The sequence below is a fragment of the Podarcis erhardii genome (assembly GCF_964252035.2).
Source record: "Podarcis erhardii genome assembly, chromosome: 5".
Taxonomy (NCBI): Eukaryota; Metazoa; Chordata; class Lepidosauria; order Squamata; family Lacertidae; genus Podarcis; species Podarcis erhardii.
This window is the reverse complement of record NC_138509.1, coordinates 63,650,135-63,676,230: the sequence shown is the minus strand read 5'-3', so window position 1 is coordinate 63,676,230 and position 26,096 is coordinate 63,650,135. Positions and strand designations below refer to the sequence as shown.

At 41.9% G+C, this 26,096-nt stretch overlaps 1 protein-coding gene across 8 annotated transcripts; it reads right to left on the bottom strand.

Annotated features, from left to right (window-relative positions):
* Window positions 1–9,688: 9,688 nt before the first annotated feature.
* On the bottom strand, window positions 9,689–22,066 carry LOC309342032 (uncharacterized protein). Of its 8 annotated transcripts, XM_081862042.1 has the most exons (5): window positions 21,852–22,066; window positions 20,550–20,662; window positions 20,336–20,380; window positions 17,471–17,551; window positions 14,489–14,668 (listed from the first exon to the last, which is right to left on the bottom strand). In XM_081862042.1, exons 1-5 carry the CDS (start codon window positions 21,884–21,886, stop codon window positions 14,649–14,651), a joined length of 294 nt encoding a protein of 97 aa, XP_081718168.1. In that variant the 5' UTR covers window positions 21,887–22,066; the 3' UTR covers window positions 14,489–14,648. The 8 variants fall into 8 exon arrangements, 4 of the variants coding, with proteins under 4 accessions (XP_081718167.1, XP_081718169.1, XP_081718168.1 ...); XM_081862041.1 differs by lacking the exons at window positions 14,489–14,668; window positions 17,471–17,551 and adding an exon at window positions 9,689–10,010; XM_081862043.1 differs by lacking the exons at window positions 14,489–14,668; window positions 17,471–17,551 and adding an exon at window positions 9,689–10,010 and having other exon boundaries at window positions 20,550–20,611.
* Between the last annotated feature and the right edge of the window lie 4,030 nt (window positions 22,067–26,096).

Sequence of the window (26,096 nt, the reverse complement as noted above, 5' to 3'; positions counted from 1 at the left end):
AGCACTGAAATAGAATGATTTAGATTTTTTGTTTAACCTGAAATGAATCTTTTGGAATCTTTTGGGCTACATCCAAGGAAAAATAAATACACTGAGAAGACTCAATCAGGCTTGGAATGGTACATATTTTGTGGGTATAATTTATAATAATCACTGCAGAATTATTGCAACTCTTTTATAGAACATCACTCCCTTTCTCAGCTTTCATATCCACCCATACAATAAATCAATCAGATAAATAGCCTTCACTCAGAAAATGGAATCATCTCAAAACATTCAACTCACAGAAGGAGGATTGATTGAAAACATTTCTTCACAACTCCACCAAATAAAGGTTTTGGGATTCTGGTTGCACATTGTTCTCGCTAAATCCTGATGGCTGGCGAATCGGGTTAGTGGGAAGAATCCATTTCATGTAATGGGATAACATCTGCAAGCCTTTGAAGAATAGTTACAAAACCATCGCATACAAAGATTGCTGCAGAATTTTTTTTTTCAAATAACATGTATAGCAAAGAGAAACAAGAACAAGAACACAAGTTCAACCAAATAACCAAGTAGTGCAAATATTAATATTATTTTTATTGAATTTTTATTTAAAAAATGAAAAAGAATTTAAAAGAATACCTTTATCTGTTGTTCCATGACAAATATGGAATATGCATTCCAGCCCAGATTCTAGCCCAGTATATAAGGTTGCAGCAAAGAGCTTGTCCAATGGGGTCAAGCTGTAGCAATAGCCTCCCAGATGTGCTTAGTGGCAGAGGAGAGGTGGCAGTGAGGTTGGGGCAATGTGGATGCATCAGCAAAGTATGCCTTTCCTGTTCTGGACACATCATTGGCTCACCTCTCATGTTCTCAGTAAGCAGCAGCGACACCGCAGCCAGGGGGCTGTTGCCACAGTTCTATCCCCCACACCCCCAGCAGCTCCTGTATGGGTGAATATTCTCATGTGACTTAATACACCAGTGTTATTTCCTTATTTCTATATTGCTTAATTCCCAAGGTGACTTCTCAGTGGTTTACAAGCGCACAACACTGCATAACAAATACACTCAGTTTTTCAGTAATTAAGTTATTAAATTGCCTGCTTCCCCACACTCTAATTGTATTATTTAATTCAGCCATATTTACTGCTGCTCAGATTCTCGTGATTCACTTATCCAGCGAAGGAGTTTGAGATTTTTCTCAGACTTGTTGAATATATTGTCCCATGTTGGTTGGAACATGTTGTCATCTGTGCAGCTGTTAACAACTGAATGATCATTTCTGATTCCTCTGGCAATACCAAATATTTCATTTAACCAAACAAAATTACTAATAAATTTGCTGGGAACTTGCAACTTAAAATTTCAAGTTCCTTCCTCATACAGTGGTACCTCTGGTTATGAACTTAATTCGTTCTGGAGGTCCGTTCTTAACCTGAAACCATTCTTAACCTGAGGTACCACTTTAGCTGTGGGGCCTCCCGCTGCTGCTGGGGTATGGTTTCTGTTCTCATCCTAAGGTAAAGTTCTTAACCCGAGGTACTACTTCTATGTTAGCGGAGTCTGTAACCCAAGGTGTTTGTAACCTGAGGTACCACTGTATTGGTCCAGCAGATCTTAATTTTGGGGCAAGAGCCAAATAAATGGTATATATCTGCTTATTATGCCCAAACATATACTGCATTTACTATTTGCCCTCCATGTCTATTAAATGTAACTTTGAGAGTATCAAATGCCAGCTGTTGTCAGTGCTATGGTTGAAATTTGTTTTATTTCCTATTTATTTTACAGATTGGTAAAAGTTACATATATGCATTCTCTTAAAATGCAGATTTTTGTATTTTTTTCAATGCACTTCCTACACACACACACATTTGTGTGCATTCTTTTGAAATATGAAACAAAACACAAAACCTCTTCTTAAAATTCCAAGAAAGGTGTGATCCAATTGGGAGTTGTGTTTTGATGTGCATATATTCTGCAACCATTGGAATAGGATGGTTGGCTTTAAAATGCAGAATGCACAAATTTCTTCTGCATACCTAGAAAAAGGAGCAGCACCAAGAAAAATGAAAATGAAACACAAAGAGTGGTGAAATGGATTCCCCAATGCAATTGATCTTATCACATTCTTCAGCAGCAATAAAATAAAATAAAAACCATTCTACTCTACTCTCTGAGAAAACAAGTACCGAGTGAGTGACGATGACAGCAGAGCACAGTGGAATACTGTTGCCCCTGAAGAAGAAAATATGATGAAATTTGACGGGCGACTATATTTTTCAATATATGTTTCAACTTCCTGTACTTTTGGACACTTTCTCTCTTTTTTTGTTTTCTTTCTGGTTTTCAAGTTGTTATTTCATTTATGAATAGCTTCCCACAAGGCACCCCAAAGCAATATACAATATAACAACGGCTCTAAAACAGTTACATACATAAAAACAGTAAAAATGTTTGCTTGTGTAAAAGCAAATTACAACAGTTGTTCTGAGCCAGTTTTCTTCAAACATCTTACATCAGGGCAGATTAGGCACAGGCCTATGGGCCCCACACCTTTTAGGGGCTCCACGAGAATGGATTTGATCTGGAAAGAAAATTACAAAAATATATTAGGAGATTATTTGTGAGGGGCCCCCAAGATTTTGACTCCCTAGGCGCCCCCACGGGGTCTAATCTGTCACTGACCATCACAATGAAGTCCGATGCCCCCCTTTTTTGTCTGAGTGGGATGAAATCAAACTATAGGGGCAAAATAAATGTGCACAAATCTTCCCAAGTGCCAGCAATCACTTGGTTGTTGTCAGTACCGGCAAACGGCCCACCACCAGTTGATTCTTGGGAAGCCCTGTACAAGGATACAATGGTACCTAGGTTGTTCATTCCAGAAGACCCTTCTACTTCTGAAACATTCGACAACTGAGGCGCAAAAGGGCGGTTGGCAAAGTCAATGGAGAAAATGGAAAAACGCAAAGCAGAATCTGTTCAACTTCTGAGGCACATTCGAAAACGGAAGCATTTACTTCTGGGTTTTCGGCATTCGAAAACCGAAACATTCAGCTTCCAAGACACTTGGAAACCGAGGTACCACTGTATTGGGAACTGTTAACTACAGGTTACATGCTCCATCCTACTTCAAACTCTGCAAGAATAATTTGCCATGCTGGCAAGACTTTGATGCCCATCTGGGTCAGATTTCTTATGTGGAGATCTATTACGTACCTCACCCTTGTACATAGCCTCTTGTAGCAAATGGCCCTTTGCAGTTTACAGTATAAAAACACAATATACATAGCATAACAACAAAACCCCATAACCCCCCCCACATTTTTTTTATTCTGCCACAGAAACTTCTCCTCATACTCCGACCTTTCTTTCTCCTCTGCCTCTGAGGCTGCTCCCAAGTCCCATGCGCTGTAATGCCTCAGGGGGCCTGGTTAGGCAGGGCGACACCTCTGTCTTCCATTAGCTAGCAAAGCAGTTGATTGCTGTGGAAGAAGCTGTCACCAGTGTTTTTCCACTGTTTGTGAGAAGTGCCTTCTTTTTCATGCTTGGTTTGGGCAGGGCCAAGAACCATTACAACTCCACTGGCTCGATTCTGGATGTCTTGCGTGTATATAAAATTTCAAGCTGCCTGACAAGCAGGGCTCAAAGAGACAGGAGACCGCCTGGGGTGAAAAAGAATTATTATTCACAATGGCACACACCTCTTCCCAAAGGGAGGGTGGCTGTTCGGCACCTTGTAAATGCCCAATCATTCATCCATGCAGATGTAGGAAGGGGTGGCAGTAGAAGAGAAATAGATGATGCTATATATCAAGCAATAAAAATCCTAACCTTAAATTGAAGCTATATGCCTATACAGTACTCATTTTCAATGCCAAGACCAGCAAATACACCCACCCACTTAATATCTTAAGAAGGGCTTTCACAGATGCAGGAAAACATTGAGTACTGTAACAGTAAGACAAACAGAGATGAACACAGTAGGCCTGAGAAAAAGATGCTCAACACAGAGCAGGCAAATCCTAGCTGATATGTGACACTTTTAATTCTGCCTAATTGATACGATTGGAACAGCAAGATCTCACAGCTTGGGAGCAGATCTTTGGTTTCCTTTCCACTAGCACGATCACATCTGGTTCTTCTGCAATTTATTTTCCCTTCTCCTTGCCCTGCCATGTAATCTTTGCTTCAGCTAATTCAGTTCACTGTTCAGTAAAATGGTGCAAGTCACCCAAAGGGCATCTCCAAGGCAAACAGAAATATAGAACAGATCTCAGAGGGGTTTGAATCTACTGGTGTGTAATAAACAAAATAATGTATAAAGGCATATGGAACAGTCAGTTAAAATCATTGAAAGAGATAAAACATAAGAAACACAAACCTTCACTCCCCCCACGATTACCAGCTGCCCTTGACTCCAGCTGTCAGAAGAATTAAGTGGCTTGCTAATATTTTGCAAAATACGTTCAGGTTTTGGTGAGTCTTCCAGGGAGCTGCACAGTGGTGAAATAACTTATCTATATTTACTTGCATTCATTGGATGTGCTAGCTGGATTGGTATCCATTCTGTACATGAGACAAATAAGCGAACACTGACTATTTTCACTCCTGCTTCTGTTTTCAACAGAATTCTCAGACACCTTTGTTCTGAGCAGGGCTTTTTTTCAGCCGTAACTCATGAGAACTCAGTTCTGGCACCCCTCAGGTGTGCGCCATTGCCTTTATAAGAGAGCAATGGAAGCATTTGTGGTGAGTTCCAGCACCTCTTTTTTCTAGAAAAATAGCACTGGTTCTGCGTAGCGGGAATTTTGATAAAGCAAAGAGATTCTTGTACTCTTTTGAACCTGTGGAAAATGTGAAGCCAGTGAGACCTGTAGAGAAAGATTATGTATTTATCCATGCACGTGCAATGCACAATTGATTATATAATTTGCTAGAATACGTGATCAGAGAGATTTCATGGAGTGCATTGTTTTTCATGAACAAGTCCTAGGTGAGTGAATCCTGGAAGAACAATTTACTCTGTGTCATCCCTGAAGCAGAATAGTTTTTTCTATATTAAATGGTGAACTTGGTATTATTTCTGTCCCAGATTTAGATAAAGAATTTCCCAGAAAACAAAAACAAAAAAAATTGCTGGAGCAATCATTCACCACAGTTGTCTGTGGTACACTACATATTTATAAAGAATAAATGACAGGTGCTATAGCAAAATCTGACCATGAAAATAAACTCTAGAGTTAGAAGGAGATAGCCTACAGAAGAAAATACCTGACTATTGAGATAAGAGAAGCAAAGAATTTTTCCAGTCTAGCCTCGAGGACTTATTTTCTGTTATGATACATGGTGATCATCAATAAGAAATATACATAGGACAGGAATAACATCTATTAGATAGAATATCCATGATAAACATATAATTCAAACTGCCAAAAACGGATTGTAGGTGAGAAGGAAAAGAGGTCTGTATTCATATTGCATTGAATTAAAATTTTGTGAAGCTCAGAACAGAGAGTGAGATTTACGAACAACCTTAGTACCATTGATTTCAATAGGTCTCCTCTAAGCATGGCAAAGTCTGGATCCAACCCAGCATGCATCTTAGCATCCTGGAACTGTAATATTTATGAGTGCTGAGAATTGTAGCTTTGTAAGGGGTAAACCATAGTTCTCACAAAGTGCTTTAAAGGTGTGGATGTGATTTAAATGTATGGTGTGTATGCAGCCACACTGTTGTGTAACTATTGCACAAGCAAGACCATAGAACTGCCCTTGACTGAAGAATATTAAAGGCACTAATTATGGCACAAATATTACAAGTTGTATTATTGATCAGACATTGCTCAGTGGCATCTTGTTTGGGCTACCCTTAACACAGTTTTTGTGGGGCTGCCTTTGAAGAACACTCAGCTGATTCAGAATGTGGCAGCCAGGTTCTTAACAGGATCAAGTTATATTGGGAGCATGGGAATCCCTTGCTGCTGCAGCTGCAGAGCCCCAGGTCATTTTTGAGCCCAATTCAAAAGTATAAATCCCTAAACAAGAGATGGGGAACCTGTGGTCCTCCTGATGTTGTTGGACTACAAGTCTCATCATCCCTTACCATTGGTTTTTCTGGCTGAGACTGATGGGAGTTGAAGATCTTCAAAACCTGGAGGGGCACAGGTTCTCCATCTCTATCTGAAAAAGCTTAGGACCAGGTTCCTTTAAGGACCACATTCTCCCATATGAACCTGCCCAGATATTAAGATCTTCTGGTGAGGCTCTTCTTTGCACCCCATCATTATCTGAGACTCCTTTGGTGGGGATGTGGGAGACAGCCTTTTTGGCTGACATACTCTGTTCCTGCCTAGTAGAGCTCCCAATGCCTCTTTTCTGCTGCCTTCCACCATCTAAGACTTTCTGATGACATTCTACCATTTGATGAAGACTTTTCTGAGTTTTTCTTTTTCGTGGTTTTAATGTGCTAGTGGATTGGTTTTTTATCACCTGTTGATATCTGCTACTTTTAACCCCATCCACTGCTTTTTTTTTTTACTACATCTTAGTTTATTGTTATTTTTCCTTTTTTATTGTATCTTTTACTATTTCTTTGTTTTATTGTTAGTTGCTTCAAACATTTTTGTTGAAAGAGAAAGCCAGGATATAAACTGTCACATTCAGTTAATATAAGAAATAAAAATGCTAGACACCGGTGTAGAAAACAAAGAAGCTATAGCCAGTCATACGGTCTACAATACAGTCCGCTGAAATCCATAAGCACAGAAGTCGCCACCTACCAAGTCAGATAGTTGGTCCATTTAACTCGGTCTTGTCTACACTTACAGGCAGATGTTCTCCAGTGTTTTAGACAGGAGACATTCCCATCCCTTCTTGGAAATGCTGAGGATTCAACTTGGGCTCTTTGCATGTGAGGCAGATGCTCTAGCACTGTACATCAGCCCTTTCCAAAGCATGTGCTGGATTGTAGCCACTATGGTCAACAATACAATGTTGTGGCTTTGCAGGAGTTAAGGAGGCCAAAGTACACATGGCAAGGGTTAACCCATAGCTTCAAACGTGGGTCTTCCCCACTACCCATTTAGCTATTTTAGAAGGCTGCAATGGACATGATAAGCTAAAATGGAAGTGAATCAGAGAATGCAGCTTACAGATTTCTCCAAGGACACCCTAACTGTTCCCCCATAATTAAAGGCTGAGTTTCTGCTTGTACCTCTCTTTCTGCCTTAAGCCACTTTCCTGAGAGCCAGTGTGGTGTAGTGGTTAAGAGAGGTAGATTCGTAATCTGGGGAACCAGGTTTGCGCCTCCACTCCTCCACATGCAGCTGCTGGGTGACCTTGGGCTAGTCACACTTCTAAGAAGTCTCTCAGCCCCACTCACCTCACAGAGGTGAGACTCCCTAGGGTAGTGATAGAGCGGGATATCAAATCCAAACTCTTCTTCCTATACCCTCCTTTACAGGTCAAAGTGAAAAACTGGGACGTCATCTTCCAGGGCCTCATGAGTCGCAGGACTGCATGAGATCACGGCCCTGAAAAAAGCATTGCAGTGCCCCAAATGGCCGCTGTGCTCTTGCGTGAAGAAACAGGGTGTCCTGGTTTTCCCAGGACATTTGAGGGGTACACCATCTTTAAAGGGAGGAGTCTACTCCTTTCATGCATTCCATAATGAGCTGCAGCATATGTTTTAGGAAAGGAAGGAAAGAAGGGTCCCTGTTCCAAACCATTCACAAAGGCTTAACTTATTCAAGTACAAAACTCATACAGCACCATGTTCAGGACTGAGCATCAATAGTGCTGCTTGGGGCTTCGCTCTCTATTCCATGGGCACAGCCTGAGCTTATAAAGCCACAGGACTCAATAGCGGCTGATGTTCCCTGGAATTCACTCTCCGAGGAAGTAAGTTATTAGTTCACAATTAAAAACAGATCTATCTGGTTTCCCAAGATTGATTGCACACTTAATCAGCTCCCACTTGCCTATACAGTATCACTGAAATGGAGAGATAATAAAGCCATGGTTCTTTTAAGAGAGCGACTGCACTGCGGATCAATTTCTTCAAAATCTTCATGTGTGCAGAAATCCTGTGGGATGAATATTTCATAAGGGGAACAACGCTGTTAAAATTAATAAAACCCCAGCCTGCCTAGTTATGAACTACAGTGATTACTGAAGAAAATAATCCTGCTCATATTTTGTACCACCAAAGTTGGGCCCTGAAGGCATCCAGGGAGAAAGGAGAACGCTTTTGAAGTGAGGTGTCACCAAGAGTAATAAGAGTTTCAGAGACACAAAATCCAGGGAGAGGAGCCTGCGACAACTGGGGGGAAGCTGAATCTTGTTCTTGCCTGGGGAAGACTGAGAAATTGAAGTTAATTAATTGTTACACACTTTCCCTCTGTGTCAGGCCCACTCCTCAGCTTCCTGAGCAGAAAATAGGAAGATCTAGAGAAGCAGCATTTAGTCACTCCGTATTAATTCCTGACAAACATTCCTGACCTGCTTTGTCAAAATCCAGCTTGTGTCCTGAAAACACCAATAGGTTTGTTTAGTCTTTAGGAACACAGGTCGCTTGGCTAGGGCTCGCTGTGCAGCTGGCATACATTCCAGCTGTGCCAGCCACACTGTGTCCATACCAAGCCTTTTGTGATAGTTCTCATTTGACTGCCACCTGACATGTGCACAGGAGTCAGGTGTGTGTGGAAGGTGCCTCCTGCCAGGGGCTCTCGTGACGGCCACACCTTCCCACCTTTTCTGCAGCAGTGGAAAGGGCAGAAGCCCCCTCCATCCTGAAGCACAAATGTTAAACAGAATAGCTCCCTCAAACAAATAATTGGAACCTCGGTCTCAAAGCATAGGTGGAAACAGCTGGACTACATCAAGAGTATAATAGCTATGGATGCTGAACAGAAAGAATGTGGGAAATGATAGAATATATGGGCAATGCGGCTAGTTTTAATATTCAGCATTTTATTGGCTTCTGAGTGTGTGTGCATGTGTGCTGTGATGTTACACGATTACCTTTTATGCATTTGAATGGTCTAAAAAGATATCAAATAAATAAGATCACATGAACCTCAAAGCCTATTTTGCACTTCTGTCTAGGTTGCACCTGGGGTAGGTGCCCCTCTTGTCATTCGATTTAATATAATGCAGGCCATGAGGCACATTACTCTTTCCAGCAGGGTCTCTCTCTCTCCCCCCACCCTCACATTTTCTCTTCTGGCTTCCCAGGAAACTGATCGTGTTTACAATTACATTTCTCCAACCGTTCGCTAAGAAAAGTAGCAAGCAGATGCTAGTCCCAACTGAAAGCACCAAATACATAAATAAGCCATTTTGGAAATACCAGATTGCTCTTTTCTCAGCTGTTTTCAAAGCAAAAGCGTATAATAAAAAATAGAGTACAAACATGTGTCAACAGGTCTTGTCTGTAGCAGGTCTGTAGTTTGGCATTACGCTCTTTATTCAGAAAGGAATGGGCAGGAGGTGACAGAGGGCTGAGGCGGTTATGGGCATGGAATGAATAAGTAAGAATGTAAAATTAGGTGTTTTGATTTTTATTTTTATTTTTTAAAAAATGTTAACTTGATAATGTATTCATAATCTTCTCTGCTTATGGCACACACAAAAATGAGTGCTTGCCTTCTGAAGCCCTCATCTGGCAGCCAAAGATAGCAGATTTCTAAGGGCATTTTTTATGCTGCTTTGATGAGTGAGAGAAAAATATACAGAGCAGCAAAATGACATTTTTCTATAAATTTCACAGTGCTCAGCAGGCATGCGAGTATGGCAGCATTCATTAAGATTAGTTAGAATTACTTAAGCACCGTGAATTTTCTCTATCAAGCTGGTAACTGGGACACTGTGGATTAGTTATTGATCAGCCACTGTTAATACTCAGAGCTCTTTCCATGCCTGTTGTTGTGGGGAGTGGGAGTGGGGGACGCCGTCTCATGAAGCTGAAGCTGTGAAATTCACAAATTAAACAGACTCTCTTCATTCTCCCTTTTGTTTCTAGAACAGACAAAAAAAAAGGTGGGGGGGGAATGAGAATTAATGTGTTGCTTCAAATATTTTCTCTCTTCCCAGGCTCAGCAAATTTCTTCAGCCCTCACAACAGAGCAGGGCATTCCAAAATGGCTCCTACCAGCCAAGCCGGTCCTACCATTTAGTGGAATAAAGCAGATGCCTCGGGGAGCTGGTTTGGGGCATTGTGAAAAGGTAGCAAATTCTTCATTTATTATTGAATTTTTATCCCCAGAGAGAGGTGCTTGTAGAAATGTTTGCCTTGGCTGCCAAAATAACTTAGCAAGTCTTGGGTTCTGTGTGCCTGGAGGATGGGAAGGCACATGCTGTTCCACCTCAGGCAGCAAAAGATTAGTGGCCAGAGGCGTGGGCTGGCGATGTGCACAAGACCTCCCAGCACTGATATTGCTGTGGCTTACCAGGAAGGAGAGGGGCAAGATAGTGAGGAGGTCAGTGCTACACCACACAACAGTGAAAACAACCCAGACCTTTGGCTGGTACATCCACATAGCACTAACCTCCGCATTGCCTTGTCTCTGCCTTCCAGCAAGTTGCAATGACACTGCTGCTGGGAGGCTAGATGCATGCTGCTATCCATCCTTGCCAGCCACTATTGCAGCAAAACGTATTGAGGCAGTTCAAGATAAGTTAGCAAACATTGCTTGAGGATGAGGAGAACACTATTGCTTAAAGTAGTCATAAGCTTAAGGCGGCTAGTAGGAACCCAAAACTACTCCACTGCAATGACTGCCGTGCCTCTTTCAGGCTGCTGCGACACTGTTCTAAACGGTGCAACCCTGTTTCACGGCTTTCACTGTTGTGTACTGTCTCTGTCTGATCCCTGAAAGATGTGGATTGGAAAGGCAATAGCACAATAGCAGAAGATATGTTTTATGTGACTAAGGTTTAATCTCCAGTGTTTTCAAGTTAAAGGGTCTCAACAAGGCTAAAACCTCTGTTTGAGATCTGCCAGGTGGAAGAAGCAACAATGGGATACATCAAACAATAATTTGACTCAGCAGATGATAGCCATATACTGTATGTTCACATGATTCTAACTCTGCATAGCAGGAACAGTCAGTTGTGGTAATGAATATTAATTGACCCTCATTTGGGGGAGAGGCTATAACTCAGTGATAGATCATATGCTCTAGGTTCAGTTCCTGAAATATTCAGTCAGTGTGGACAATATGAAGCTAGATGATCAGACTAGGTATGGAGAAATGTCATGTGTTCAAATTATATGAAACTGTCCATTAGGGTTTTAAGGAAAGAGGGAGTAAGCCGCTGTTGATGAACCCTCAGTGCTGGGGTAACCAAGAGCACACTGGCCAACAATGGGATGTTCATCCCACTGAAAGGAAAAATGAAATGTACATTGAGATGTATGTCCCAATGAGAGGGAATGTCAACATGTTCTCTAGGCATTTTCTTCTCCCTCACCAAAAGACAGATTGGGGGAAATAGCTGCAGAAAACTAAGAAATAATGCAAGTAGGGGATTTTCACAAACATTTTTTACGCACCCCAAGTTTGGGCACAAATATGCCTCATGAAAATTCAGTGCAGATTCTTATAGTCAGAACAGAAGAACCAAGAATTGTCCGAGGGGAAGATCATCTTATTTCTCCTATATGATCTTTTCTGCTCCGGGTATAGCATGCAAAATTATTCTATAATCATATAGAACTGGAAAGATATTACATCAGATTTGGTCAACCACACAATTTATCTATAGAATGATGTCAGCAGGTTGTTTTATCCCTGCAGGAAGCCTCTATTTCATGATCTGGCATCAGCAAAGTTGCATGGGAACCAAATTCCAAGGTAATGTTTTCATCCATGAAGAGTCATGCAAACACTTTTTAAAAGTGCCAAGTATTCTATCAGAATCCATGCAGTTCAGTGTATATATTTTTTAAAATGGAAACTTGTAAATGAGAAAAAAAGAATTGGCAAGAGACAGAGAAAGCCATGCATTCATGTATTATTCTATAATTAATCCCCAATGCAAGATAAAAGTTAAGGGCAGCATAGGGATGGAAGGCTATGTGAAATTCAGTTCTTTCAGTTTTTCATTTTTCCAATCTTAAATTCATTTCTCCACATTTCTGCAGGAGCTGATACTGGGTCGAGCCAGTGCTGTTGCTAGGTAGTGCTAGGGCTGTGTCTCACTTTAAAGTAGTCCATTTTCTCTCTGTCTCTCAACCACTTATGAATCAGAGGAGAATGACAGAAGTTTGTCTCTGTCTTTGTCGGATGGTTGGAACTCCAGTTGGCTAGAAAGCGCCTTCAAGGAAAGTAGGACCCAAGGAAAAGGGAAAGTTCATACTGTTGGGCTCCACTTCACAAATGGTCTCCAGTGATCCCATCTAGCTTGTCTCCTTCATGGGAAGGCTGGGTGGGGCAGGGAGAGAGTATAATGCTGGGTGCTGCTACTCTAAGGAGCAAAGCTGACAGCACATGGGTGGTGGAATTCATAGAACAGAAAAATCCTGTATACCCTGGGTGCCTATTTATAAAATGGAAGAAGACTCTGTGTGAACAATTCATCACTCTAGATAGAACCAAAATGATGAGATGATTCTCACAAGCAGCTAAGGAACACTCTTTTCCTCCAAAGGTACTGTACTTTGCTATCATCCTTTCTACTGGACTTTATTAGCTCCATCTTGGGCACCTTGCAAATGTAACTTGCAAAAAATGAATGGAATTGCAGGGTGGGACCACTTCCTTCTATCCCTCTTCCCTTTCCCCACAAAACACACACATGTCTCCATCTGCAGAAAGATCCTGAGTGAATTGCAGATATGGTAATGCAGGATAGCTTCTAAAGGAGATCAAATACTATTATTATCGCTCTCTTGCTAAAATGGCTTATATCCGTAATGTAACTTTCTTTTCATGAAGGTCAACCAAGCTATTACAGAAATGAATGGAGGCACTGTGGGCTTCTCTTGGCTAAACAAGAATGCCTTGCCCTGAGCTTTGCAACAATGAGGAGCCATCATGCTGAAGGTTTCTGTTTCCTTAAGGGCATGAGAGCCAATACATCATTAACTAAACACAGAGGTCAGAGGTCTCCACTTATATTTTTCTCATTTTAAATGACTATTTAAGGAAGGAGAATGGAGGAGGAAATGATGATGTGGATGAGAAAAATGAAACAATTCACCTACATGCCAAAAGGTTTAAATGCAACTGTTTGATTCTCCATGGACCCATTACGGCTTCAGGAATTCAGCAACATCCCATTTCGTGGCTGGATAAATAGGTGCTCAAGCACACCCAGAGGAGAAAAGCTACGAACAAGACCTCAGGGCAGTGCTCATTTCTTGACCCTTCTAGGGCTCTTAAAAGCTGCTATAGTGGTACAGCTACAGAATGCTGTTATTGGGCACAGAAGTGGTTCACCAGGTGGGGCAGAGCTGCTATGCCAGCTTCCTGGTAGGTGAGTCACTGTTGCTTACTAGGAGAGGTGAAGGGGAGGGGAGATCTGCGTGGTGCAAACCAGGCCCACCAGCTTGGTCCCGGAACCGTGGGTGGCCGGGGCTGCACATGCCATGGGCGTGTGGGCATCTGACATTGGACAAGCACGTCAGTGGGTGTGCTGACGTTGGACGTGCATGCTGCCACAGCGTGCATGGCCCCAACACAAAAAGTTGTGGGTGCCCAGCCCTGTCGTGGGAAATGTGGGAAATGCAGAGCCCATCTGGTGCTCTTGCTCCTGTGTTGGACCAGCACCAAACTCCCCAATGCCTCCCTTTCCTCCCTCCCTTTAAGCAGCAGCAACCAACCTGCCAGGAAACCAGCACAGTGAGTTTATCCTACATGGCAAGCTGCTTTTCTTGGGTTGTAAATAACCACAGATTCAAGTCCATGCTCATCTACAGTAAGTAGGCAAGTCGTTCTTTCTTAGCATAAGGGCCACCACAGACCAATCAAAGAAACAGGTTAAGGCTTGTTCCCAGTGCCATGACAGTCTCTTTTTCCATGTATGTGTATATGTAGCATATCAGCAAACCAAACAAATATATTATCGTTCTTCGCCATTGGCTAGCTGGCTTGGTCACTGCCCTTTCCTCCACTCAGAAGCAAAGCACTCCACAGCTTGATGCTTGAGATAGAGTCGCTCTGCTTCCATTGCAGGCACAAATGGTGGGCCATTTCCCCCCTAATAGGAGGAGTGAATGGTATCAGTAGTGAGAGGCCAGAGGTATGAGCAGAGGGCAGACGGTGTGGCGGGCATGCCCTGCAGGTAAGATGGAAATGGCGCAACCTCTTCCATTCTCAGGCAATGACTGGGGGGGGGGAGAGAAGGAGGTGCTGGTTATCAGTGGATTTCTGGTCATGTCACTTCCAGGTTCCTCCCCTCCCAATTTTATTTGTATGCTTATTTTCCACATAAAAGAATCATGCTCAGAGTAGCTTACAACAAAGAAAATGCAAATGCATTTCAAACAAACACAGTTTTACATGTCTTTATTCAGAAGAGAGGAAGGGAGAGGACTACTGTGCTTGGGTCCTCCTTCGGGGTTTCCCAATAGAGCATCTGATTGGCAACTGTCAGAACAGGATGCTGGGCTAGATGGGTCATTGGCTGGGTCCAGCAGGCTCTTCTTTTGTTCTAAGTATTCCATCTCATACCTGCATTTAAAAAAAAATAAAAAATTCATATAGGATTTATATTTAAATAGCTATTTTGAATGTGTTTTCCCACAGAATACATCTTTCTAAATTTATTTGATGCTAAAATACAATGTTTATATGGATTTGGGTACTTTGTGTCTTCTTCATGTTCTACTTTCTTTTACGCAGAGGCCTTAAGATTCACTCTTAGCTTAGCCTTAGAGGAAGAATGAGTCATCTTCCAAAAGCTGATGCCCTTGACATTCCAGGGCTGAAAGTGAACCCATCACACTAATTATTGGTTCAATAAAGAGACATCCATCACCCCATCCTGGGCCATATACCTGCAATTTCCATAACAAAACTGTGATTGGCTACAGCTGGAGATGTAGGGAGAGAGGGGTGGTCTCTGCTCCCTCCATCACCCAAAACATAGACAGAAACCTGCTATTTGTTTTAGTTCTGTGCTTGCTGGATACAAGACAGACAACCCAAACAAACTTCTGCCTCTCTCTTCTAGAGAGGGATGGTACAGATACATTGGTTAGTCTCTGCACCTGCCAGGGGGTTGGACGACTTCAGAACCCTGTGCAGATACTTTCACAGCTTGCTATTTGTCCATGGTCTCCGATTTCTCCAGCTTTTCTGTGGCATCTCTCCCTTGAGATCATAGATAGATCCACATTTTTGAAACACAGGATGTAACTCAAGCTATTCCAAGAGGCTTGAACAAACTACTTGAGCAATGCAATCTTTTTTAATATATATTTTTTAAAATTAAAACAGGGAGTGATTTAAAAACAACAACACCTAAACCCAAAGGACCTTCAGCTGTCACACTTCTTCAACAAAAAGCCTTTCTATTTTTTTCTAGTGACATCTTGCTTGTGGCTATTTGCAGAATACATCTCCAGGTTTATGTTGCTAACAGGGCATTTCTATAAATGTCTGCTCAGAAGTATGAGCCACTGAGTTTGATGCAGCTTACTCCAAGGTAAGTAACAAACTGCAGCCTTAAAGATTACCTCATTTTGCTTTTGTTCACATTCAGCAGTGAAATATCCTATTCCTAAATACCTGTGCTCTAAAACAGGGAAGTGTTTTTCAATGTATGCTGAAAAATGTTACGGCATTATGCATTGCCTAGCGAGGAATAAAAATCAAGTTAGCAGAGAATCCCTGTGTTTGGTTTTCATTATTTATGAATTCTGCAACTCAGCTATCTTCAGCCTTAGTTATTCTTCTTCGCTTTCTGCTGTGAAGGAAAATGTATCAGAATCCTGTTTTCTCCTTTTAACTCCAATGGACCTCAATGGAGAATTAAGTTGAGGATGGCTTCATGAAATTTTACACACCACACACACACTTTTTCTGTGTGTGGAGGAGGGAGTTCATAAGTTGGATACTGGATACCTGATCACTTGTGTGCACAACTCTTTCCTGAATAATATGATAGGCCATTCTACCAGGACATTTTCGCCTAAATGACTCCACAGGATATTGAGGCAAATGTAATGTTCAAAAAGGCTTCATTTTCTCATTTCTGTAGCGCTTTGTGCCCATAAAGTATTTTCAGGATCATCACAAATGGAGACATGAAATGCTTCACACACTCAGAATAGAGTCCAGAAATTTTGGGAACCACAGAAACTACATTTCCTATTGTTTCCAGCATCTCTAAATGTGGTTGCACATGCTCACAGCTGTGTCTAGGCCTAGAGCAACCCCCCATTTTCACCCTTTACCCCTGCAGTGCTAGCTTCAGGAGAAGGAGGCAACAGAAACAGATGCTGAGGCGGATAACACAAAGAGATTCAGCTAGGACTTTTTAGAGTCGTGCTCCAGTTACAACTGGATCCAGAGAGCAGACTATCTAAGTGTCCCTATTTTCCAGGAACAGTCCTGGATTTACAGAAGCCATCCAGGTTTCTGATTTGATCCTGGAATATCCTGCTTTTCCTTAGTATGAGAGAGTCCAGCCCTCATTCTTTATGATTCTGCATCTTCAACAGGGTAGATTGATATGAGGTATTCCAAGTCTGAGAGAAAACATGGCTGCGTATGGTAGTTGAGAGATCTAGGGTTCTGATTTGAGAGTTATCTTTTAGGTGTCAATTCATAAAATTAGTAAAGGTAAAGGTACCACTGACTGTTAGGTCCAGTCACGGACGACTCTTGGGTTGCGCGCTCATCTCGCTCTATAGGCCGAGGGAGCCAGCGTTTGTCCGCAGACAGCTTCCAGGTCATGTGGCCAGCATGACTACTAAGCTGCTTCTGGTGAACCAGAGCAACACACGGAAATGCCGTTTACCTTCCCACCAAAGCGGTACCTATTTATCTACTTGCACTTTGACGTGCTTTCGAACTGCTAGGTGGGCAGGAGCTGGGACTGAACAACGGGAGCTCACTCTGTTGCAGGAATTCGAACTGCCGACCTTCCGATTGGCAAGCCCTAGGCTCTGTGGTTTAGACTACAGCGCCATCCACGTACCCAAATTAATAAAATTACTTTGCTGTTATTTTAATGGTATAGCTGTTGCCTTGAGAGCAGCAGGTGGTGCCTGGATTTTGCATTCCCGGGGTGGGAGAGAGACCATGGTATAACACCCTGAAACAAAGTGAAGAGATTTGTGTTGCAGTGTTATGGAGATTGCTTTTTCAATTCCCACTTCCTGGATATGTGCTTACTTTAGTTTGAGCATGTTGTGGCTGGTAGATAGGAACATTTGTGTGGCAGGGCTAGTTTAACCTCAAGCACACTGCTATAGAGTTCAGATGAGAGAGAAATGTGGTTTGGTTTGCATTTTTATGTGGACCTACCTAATTCACACTTCCCAAAACAATACAGGAGCCTCAAAAATTGCACTTCTCTGAATTTTGCAGTGAAGCTCTCCAACCAAGCTGTGTGTACATAAATGTGTTGTGTTAGGGGAAAGTGTGTATAAAAATGCAAGCATTCAGTGAAAATAAAATACAAAATGGATTATATTAGGGAAGATTGCATGCAAACTCTTTCTATCAAGTAAAATTGCCTACAAAATGTGGAGAAAACTTGAACTAAAATGCACAAAAATTCCCATGACCTTTTTTGTTTTTAAAAAAATGCAAACTGATGCAAAAATGTGGAAATGTGAAGTAATGAGGAACAGAAACTGAAATGGACAGATTTTTCCATCCCTGCTGTGGGCTTCAAAGCTAAAAGTAACAGTCAATCCAAACATCCAAAGCACAACAAAATAAGGGGCAAAGAGGGGTGTAATAATACTTGGCTGGACATTAAATGGCACAGGAAGCTAACGTGCAGATTGTACTGGTCACTTTATATGATCTATAATAAAACCAATTTTGATTTAGACAAGTTGTCGTGGACAAATTGCAAGACTGGAGAGACCTTGAATGCCCAGACTTTCCTATGCCATCAAGGCCAGGTTTGTTGTAAGTGAAGATGGGATTGTCTGTGACATGCTTCTCTCCAGTTTGTTCATGACCTTTTCAGCAGAACGCTCCACTTTGTATATTTCTGTAGTTACCTCTGACCTCTTCAGATGTAGTCACTAAATGAGTTTTGTATAAGACCAAACACAATTTTTTCTCCATTTGTATTCTGCACGCATGCCAACAAATTCTGATAAGCCCCATGCCCTCACACTGTTTCATTTGTATGTGCTTAATCTGCCTTTATCCTATTTGATGGAGCATCTTCTTTAAATTGATTCAGGCACCAGCGTAGTAGGGACTTTGCATAGATTTTGCATGCATGACATTTCTGCACAGTTGGGTCGTATTATACACCTAACTGAGCATATTCTACACATAAAATTCCATATTCAAAAGAAAAACCGAGTAGAATCAAATGGCAGGTGGAGGGAAGTGTGATAATACTGGCTGTTACTTGATTCTTAGGCATGATCTTTCGTTACTGATGAATATTTAAACTTTCTGGATTCAACATGCAACACCTTTTGACCATTTTTTGTCCTTCAGAGTTGGTCTAGGCTGGGAGTAGCCAATAGAGTGTCCTCCAGATGCTTAACAAAACCGCAGTTCCCATCCTCAATGACCACCAGCCATGCTGTCTGGAGCTGCTAGGAATTGTAGATTCAGCAACATCTGGAGGGCACCATGTTGGCTACCCCTGAAATAAGTAGTTCCTCCCTGGCCCTCTTTCCTGGAATTCACTACAACCTGGATAGCTCCATTGACTGCAGTGTGATAATAGCAAGGTTGCAGGTTTGATCCCTGTATAGGATAGCTTCATATTCCTGCATTGCAGGGGGTTGGTTGGACTAGATCAGCAGTTCTCGACCTGTGGGTCCCCAGATGTTGTTGGACTACAACTCCCATCATCCTTGAGCTCTGGCCTTGCTAGCTAGGGGTGATGGGCGTTGTAGTTCAACAACATCTGGGGGCCCACAGGTTGAGAAAGGCTGGACTAGATGATCCTCAGGGTCCTTCCAACTCTACAATTCTATGATTATGAACTGATGGATAAAGGGGATTTATGGAGTGCTAGTCATGATGACTAACTCCAGTTATCAGAGGCAATATGTCTCTGAAGACCAGTTGCTGGGGAACAGTATTAGAGCTTTATTGCCTTCATGCCCTGCTTGCAAATTTCCCATTAGGAACTGGTTGGCCACTGTGAGAAAAGGATGCTGAACTAGACGGCCCTTTGGGTTCTTATGAATCTAGTAGGGTTCTTACGAATGGTCTCCAACTGCTTGTTTTTAGCCAGGAGGAAAAGACACACATAACCATGTTTGGTTCCTTTGCAAGGATACAGTGTGAGATACTTCTCAGATACTTCTCATGATACTGTACACCTACACTTCAATATGATCTGACCATGAGAGGCATCTTCCAATTCCAGCTGCAACACACTGGTCAACGATCACATTGCATGGCCATCATTCTAGGTGCACCTGTGGAATTCAGCCGGACTTATACCCAAGTGAATACATGTAGCATCAGCAGTTGCCCATGAAACAGAGCACTAAGTGAAACTGCCTGCAGCCATGTGATGCAATTCAGAATGGGTGATTGTCAACTTCACCTATGCACTCTGGTAAGTGGCAAGGAAGGTGCTTCTTTGTCGGGGGTGCTGAGTCAACCCCATGCAACCAGAAGTTGCTGACATCAATAGGGGCGACTGTTCAGACAGCAACTGTGCATATGCCTGGTACTAGCTGCTCCCCAGCCATTCAATATGTAGGATATTGATTCAATAGCCATGGAACCACCAGTGGATTTCCCTAGCTAACACCCTAACCAGCCACTGCAGTACAGGATCTGGCTGCAATGCTATGCCTACTTCCTTGGGAATAAGACATGTTTACCCTTGCATCTCAGTATATAATACAGTGGATGCTCGGGTTGCAAAAGTGATCCGTGCAGGAGGCACGGTCACAACCCGCAGCATTCACAACCCGCAACACCGAGTCTGCGTATGCGCGGGTTGCGATTCGGCGCTTCTGCGCATGCGCGACCGCCAAAACCCGGAAGTAACCCATTCGGGTACTTCTGGGTTTCAGCGGGTCTGTAACCTGAAAAAACGCTACCTGAAGCTTCTTTAACCCAAGGTATTACTGTATATGCAGTATATAATATGCATCAGATGGGTTTGTCCATCAGCTTAAATCCAGGCACTCAGGCTTGCACTGGTGTGTGAGCCAAGCTGTTAATTACCTGGTGTTGCTTTGTGCGTCTGCCTTAATAGCACAGCAATTGTACCTGCAGCAGTGCCAATTATAAATGAGAGAAAGTAAAGAAAAAAGAATCTGATGAATCCATGGATTGGCTAAAGAATTATTAATATGAAAGTGCTAAAGAGCTGGAGCAACATCTGCCCTTCATAACACAAAGGCCTTGGTTGTGAGGTGGGAGAAACAGTTACACTTACCAACAAAAGTTGTGTAAATCTTAGTGAGTTGCAGAAAATTCCAGTGGAGGATTTCAATGTGCCTGGTAAGTGAAGAGGAGTCAGAGGCTGACATTAAAGGGGCTTCACACAGCCTGAAGAAAAAAAAATGGATTAATATATGCTTTATGCTGCAGCGAATTCTAAGCAGCAGCATTTTTGATGAGCTGAAGAATGCTAATTTGAAGAATTCATCAAGAAAATGTATTGATCAATATTTTATTAGCAGGGATTAATATTTCCTATAAGGGGAGTTAATGATTAACAATATTATGCTTATGTCAGGGGCAGAAGAGAATTTAGAAGCTGAAGACTTATGCTGCTATCATAGTTTCAAACTCTTGTGTAAAAATGCAAGCAGCAAGTTAATAGAAAAAAGATACACCCTGGAGTTAAAATAAAGAAACAATCCAACAAGAATCCTCAATGCCTTTTGGTAGCCACATTCATTTAGGATACCCCCCTCCTGCAGCTCTTTCAGGCAAAGTATTACATGCAGTAAAACCAGGTAGAAGCTGGAGAGCGGAGTGCCAAGATGGCAGAATGAACTGTACCACTTCAGGCAGTAGATTGGGGAATGGTTTTTGATGCTTCTCCACATAAAAACTCCCAATAAATAGAAGCACAACATGGGTAAAGGTTTTCTATATTGGTCCCCAAGCAAGGGAGGCCAAGAATAGCCCTGGGGTAGAGGGTCATTCCCCCCCACACACCTCACTGGCTAGCACACTACCTCAGATTACTATCTCAAGTCCATTTCTGCTTTGCTTAGGAGTAAGGCTCTTAAAGTTTGCTAGAGAGAACATTTTCAAAGCAGTCAAATGACATTTGAATAGATAAATACTCATTCAAAGATGTGACAAATATATGTATTTTGCTGAGATTAATTTCTCTACTGAAGTTCTTTCATTTATCTCACAAGAATTTTCAAAGTCTCTTCTATCAGAATAAAAGCCAAAGATGAAAGTCTTTATTTATATAACTGATATAAGAGATTCCAGATGCAAAGAGAGAGAAGTTACAGTTCGGGTCTTGTTTTTAATGTTTTAGGTTTTGTTTTAACATTCTCTCTCGCATGCTTATGTCCACCGATGAATTCAAGTGAACAAGGAACATCCTAAAATTAATCTTTGAGGAGTCTCAATGCTTTTGTTAAATGCAAAATTTCAGAAAGCTCTATATAATATCTCCCACTGGTCACAAGAAACAACTGGCATTGATCTTACAAGTTTGTGGATGTGGATTGTTCAGTACACTAACTTCTTCCACATCACTCACACTCACCTGTTGGTATAGCTATAATGTACATTCCTTTTCATTTCTAGTATTTGGTTGCCAGATGCGATGCATGAGTGTTACTTACGTTCTGTTGGTAAAGTAATTAACTCAAATAGGCATGTGAAATTCCTCCCAGTAAAAGAACTTTTGCTAGTCTTACTGAGGCCACACTGACACCAACAGCACTACGATGTCTTGTAAAACAGGCATGGCTTCTCCCAAAGAATTCTGGGAGCTGTGGTTTGTTCTGGATGCTGATTGTTGCTAGGAGACCTTTATTCCACTTCCAGGGCTACTATTCCCAGAGTTCTCTGTGGGCTGATTGCTGATTCTCCCCCCACCCCGGGGAAAAGTTATAGCCTCAGATTCCTCATTATGGTGAACAGGCAAGCAGAGAGCATCATTTTTATACAGAGTGGCCTGAAACCTGAAACACACATCAAAGTGGAAAGAGCACAGAGCAAGTCAGAAACAGACTGGAATTTCTAAAATGCACATTACAGAAACAAGGCAAATCTGAGATGTGTCCTAGATCTAAATACTTTCCTTAGTTTCTTTTGAGGGATAACTTTCAGCTGCAAGCATCTGTGGTTCTTTCGTCCCACTCTGAATCAAAAGGTGACAGACTTACATTAAAACTTGTGAAGTGATGGAGCCTGGAGGAACAAAAAGGGAGTCCAGTCACTGAATTTTACGGGTAGGATGATGGTGTGGAAAAGGGGACAGGGCTTCTGCACTTTTAAATGGTAGTAGTGGAAGCAAGCAGCACAGCATAGTCTGGGATCACTTTGAGGTAGCAACCCAGCAATACTGTTTGCCTGCATTGTAGGAAACAACTGAGCAGAGGAAAGGTTCCTGGGCATTACACCAGCAGCCGCCGCCTCATGTGGACAACTCCAGTCCCTTTTGTTTAGGAAAGAGTGAGGGAATGACAAGAGGCAGGGCAGATTAAAGTGAGAAGGCCCCCGCTAACTCTCAAGCTCTCTCCTGCCCCCCATAACAAGTGGTCAAAGCAGCTTAGGGGGGTGCCTATGGTGAGGAGAGTATAGATCCATAAAATGGAAGTTCCCAAAGCTCACATGAGCCCACTCCTCAAATCATAACACTTTGTGTGCTTCCTTCTGTGCAATACTACCTCTGCAATACTACCTATTCAATGTCATTGAAATGGAGCTTGTAAACTAACAAATAAATCACAAGGAGGAAAGCAAACCCCTTTAAGTCTCCTCCCCAAATCAAATTCAAAAGTGCCTTCTTCTTTTTTACCTAGAAACATCTCTGTCATACCTGCTATTTTCAGACCAATTGCCCACAAAACACTAGAGAAGATAAACTGATTTCATTTTTTCCCCATCCCAAAATGTTTATGGCTGCTTTACTGGAAAATCATTGCCGCTAGATTCATTTCCCCAGAAGGATCTACCATGACTGCAAATTTCATCAAATTCTACCCCAAAGTAAAAGAACAAAATACAGTGGTACCTCGGGTTAAAACCTTTATTCGTTCTGGAGGTCCGTTCTTAACCTGAAACTGTTCTTAACCGGAGGTACCACTTTAGCTAATGGGGCCTCCTGCTGCTGCTGCCGCCATGCTGCCACCATGCGTTTTCTGTTCTCATCCTGAAGCAAAGTTCTTAACCCGAGGTACTATTTCTGGGTTAGCGGAGTCTGTAACCTGAAGCGTCTGTAACCTGAAGCGTCTGTAACCCAAAGTACCACTGTAGTGAGAAATGTTTCCTTTTTAAATAGCACCACCAAAATAGTTTTAAGGAGCCTAGCACCAACAAACTCTAGACCTATTTAACTGTAAGCTGGCAGGCGTTATTTACTCTAAAAAGGCTACTATGTCTACAAATTCCATCCATTTCTGCAGCCAGATTTTTTATTTCCCAATAAGCATGGGGGGGGGGGGACAAAACCTCAATTTTCCCCCAGAGGGGCTTTGCCCCAGATTATGAGTTGAACTGGGAAGTCTCTGAAGCATTTTGGATCCAGGCAGATGGTTTCTAAAGTGCCAGACCAGTGTCCAAACTGTTATAAAGCAAGTATTTCACCCTAGCTGTCTTGCAATACATGAAGCTGCTAACTACAGCAGAACCAAGATCTTATACTGGGACCTTACAATCCAAGAACCTTCTGCTCCAGGGCAGGAATCTAAGCAACAGGCTTAAAAACTAAAGCAGTCTTTCTATTCTTCATCCTTCTTTAATAAATGGGGCAAGGGAAATCCCATACATTGAACAGGCACCAGTCATGGATTATAATTCATGAACTTACTAATATAACATATGAATGCTCTATAACTTGCATTGGATTATTTGCAGTGGGGGTTTTTTATATAAGGAAAAAAGAAAAAGAAAATGGCTGTTTAGTACGGGTATTATAAGAGTCTGCTAGCCTCATTATTATCATAGGCTTTCATTAGAAATCCTTTATATCTGTAAACAGTACCATTAAAATAATTGTCCTTTAATTCACATTTATTTATTTTTTATTAGCTTACCTCTCAGCTCTAGCAATAAATAGAATGCAATTGTCAGATGCTGCTTCAAACTGTCTTAAAAGATGTCAATTTCCACAGTAGTACAAGGAACAGATTATATAGGCAGGAGGAGGAATCAATGACTCAGCACTCAGGAGACACATCCCTGCTTGTTATTTCTGCTAAATCATCTGTTTCCTTCCCTTATGGGCAATACTTGCCAGGGTATGCAGATATACTTAAGGTGATGGCAATTCGGATTGCTAGGGGAGGAAATTTGAGGATAAAGTTAATTTGATATTGCTGATTTACACAAGTGGGGGGCTTTATGGGAGTGGGGGGTGCTCTCTGCATAATCAACTTATTTCCTCTCCTTTTGTAGTGCCATGTGTTAAAACTTGATGTAAAATCAGTAGAAGCCAGGCGTGTGGTGTGGATTCTGAAGTCTGAGATTAAAGTGGATAATTTGCTTGCAGCAGCTGTAGTCTCAAGAAGCAAAACAAGAATAAAGAACCCCCACCCCACAAGGGGGGGGGGACCCAGCAGGATCTGAGCAATGTGCCCATATGAAAAAAGGCACTTTAAGCAAGATGCTGTTTAATTTTTTTAATTTTTTTTTACACATTTAATACAAGCAAGGCTGTTTCATTTACATCCCAGCCACTGATTTCAGAATAGGGGATTAGTGGTATCTTCAACAGATGTTTCTAATAAACTTCCTGAATATGATTTTCTCCCTACAGGGATTAGAGGGACATAGAGGAGTCATTAGTTGTGAAATGGATTTGTCTGGATTACCATGTATTGTATTTAATAAAAAATAAAAAACCCACAGCTATTTTGCACCAGTCTGAATAAGGCATTCCATTTTGTGCTCTAAAGGAATTTACATTGTCTGTAGATTTGCAAAAATATGACTAGAGCAAAATTTCAATCTGTTTCTCTCTGTGTGCCATTTTAATATTCATTTCCTCAGCAAAAAGGTTGTTTGAAAGACTGCAAAGGTATTTTATAATGGGTGAACATTTGAATGCTTCAGCTCCTGGTGCTTAAATTCTTGTATCAAAGGCATGAGGCTCTAATGACCTGGAAACTCACAGCTCCAACCAAGGCCAAAGGGCCACATCCAACCATCACAAATGTTGAGGGTGAGGTAAGAAAGGAAGATCACATCCTGTCCTAATTTGGTACCCTTCCACATCTTTTCTACTCTGTTGCTCTAAGGTCATACAGTCGTACCTTGGTTCTTGAACAGAATCCATTCTGGAAGTCCGTTCGACTTCCAAAAACATTTGAAAACCAAGGCATGGCTTCCGATTGGCTTCAGGAGCTTCCTGCACTCAATCGGAATCCGCAGATTCTGCTTCAGACGTTTGGGTTCCAGAGAACATTTGCAAACCAGAACACTCACTTCTGGGTTTGCAGTGTTCGGGAGCCAAAACCTTCAAGTCATAAGGCATTCGAGAACCAAGGTACAACTGTATTGAGTTCAGTAGGATTTACTTCTGAGTTAACACTGTAAGATTTGGGAATCTGTGTTTCTTGTGCACCAGATCATATAAATAGACAAAAGGGCAGGGAATTTACTTGGGTATTTTCTTTTGCCAGTATTATCAACACCACCGCTCCCTCCATTTGCCAGATCCATTTGGACCTGAATACCCCTTGGGAAAACGACCCATTGGCCTTTTGAAATCCTTTCATTTGTCATAACAGCTCCTCCTCTTCCTCTTCCTCCTCTTCTTCCTCCTCCTCCTGTTTATTTATTT

Excerpts from the sequence above, each read along its gene's own strand:
- LOC309342032 (XM_081862041.1), bottom strand. The coding sequence starts at position 21,886 with ATGAAAAGGAATGTACATTATAGCTATACCAACAG. Across the intron at positions 20,381-20,549 it reads GATTTACACAACTTTTGTTG|GTACAATTGCTGTGCTATTA; the intron begins GTAAGTGTAACT and ends GCACTGCTGCAG. Across the intron at positions 10,011-20,335 it reads GACGCACAAAGCAACACCAG|AAACAAAAGGGAGAATGAAG; the intron begins GTAATTAACAGC and ends TGTCTGTTCTAG.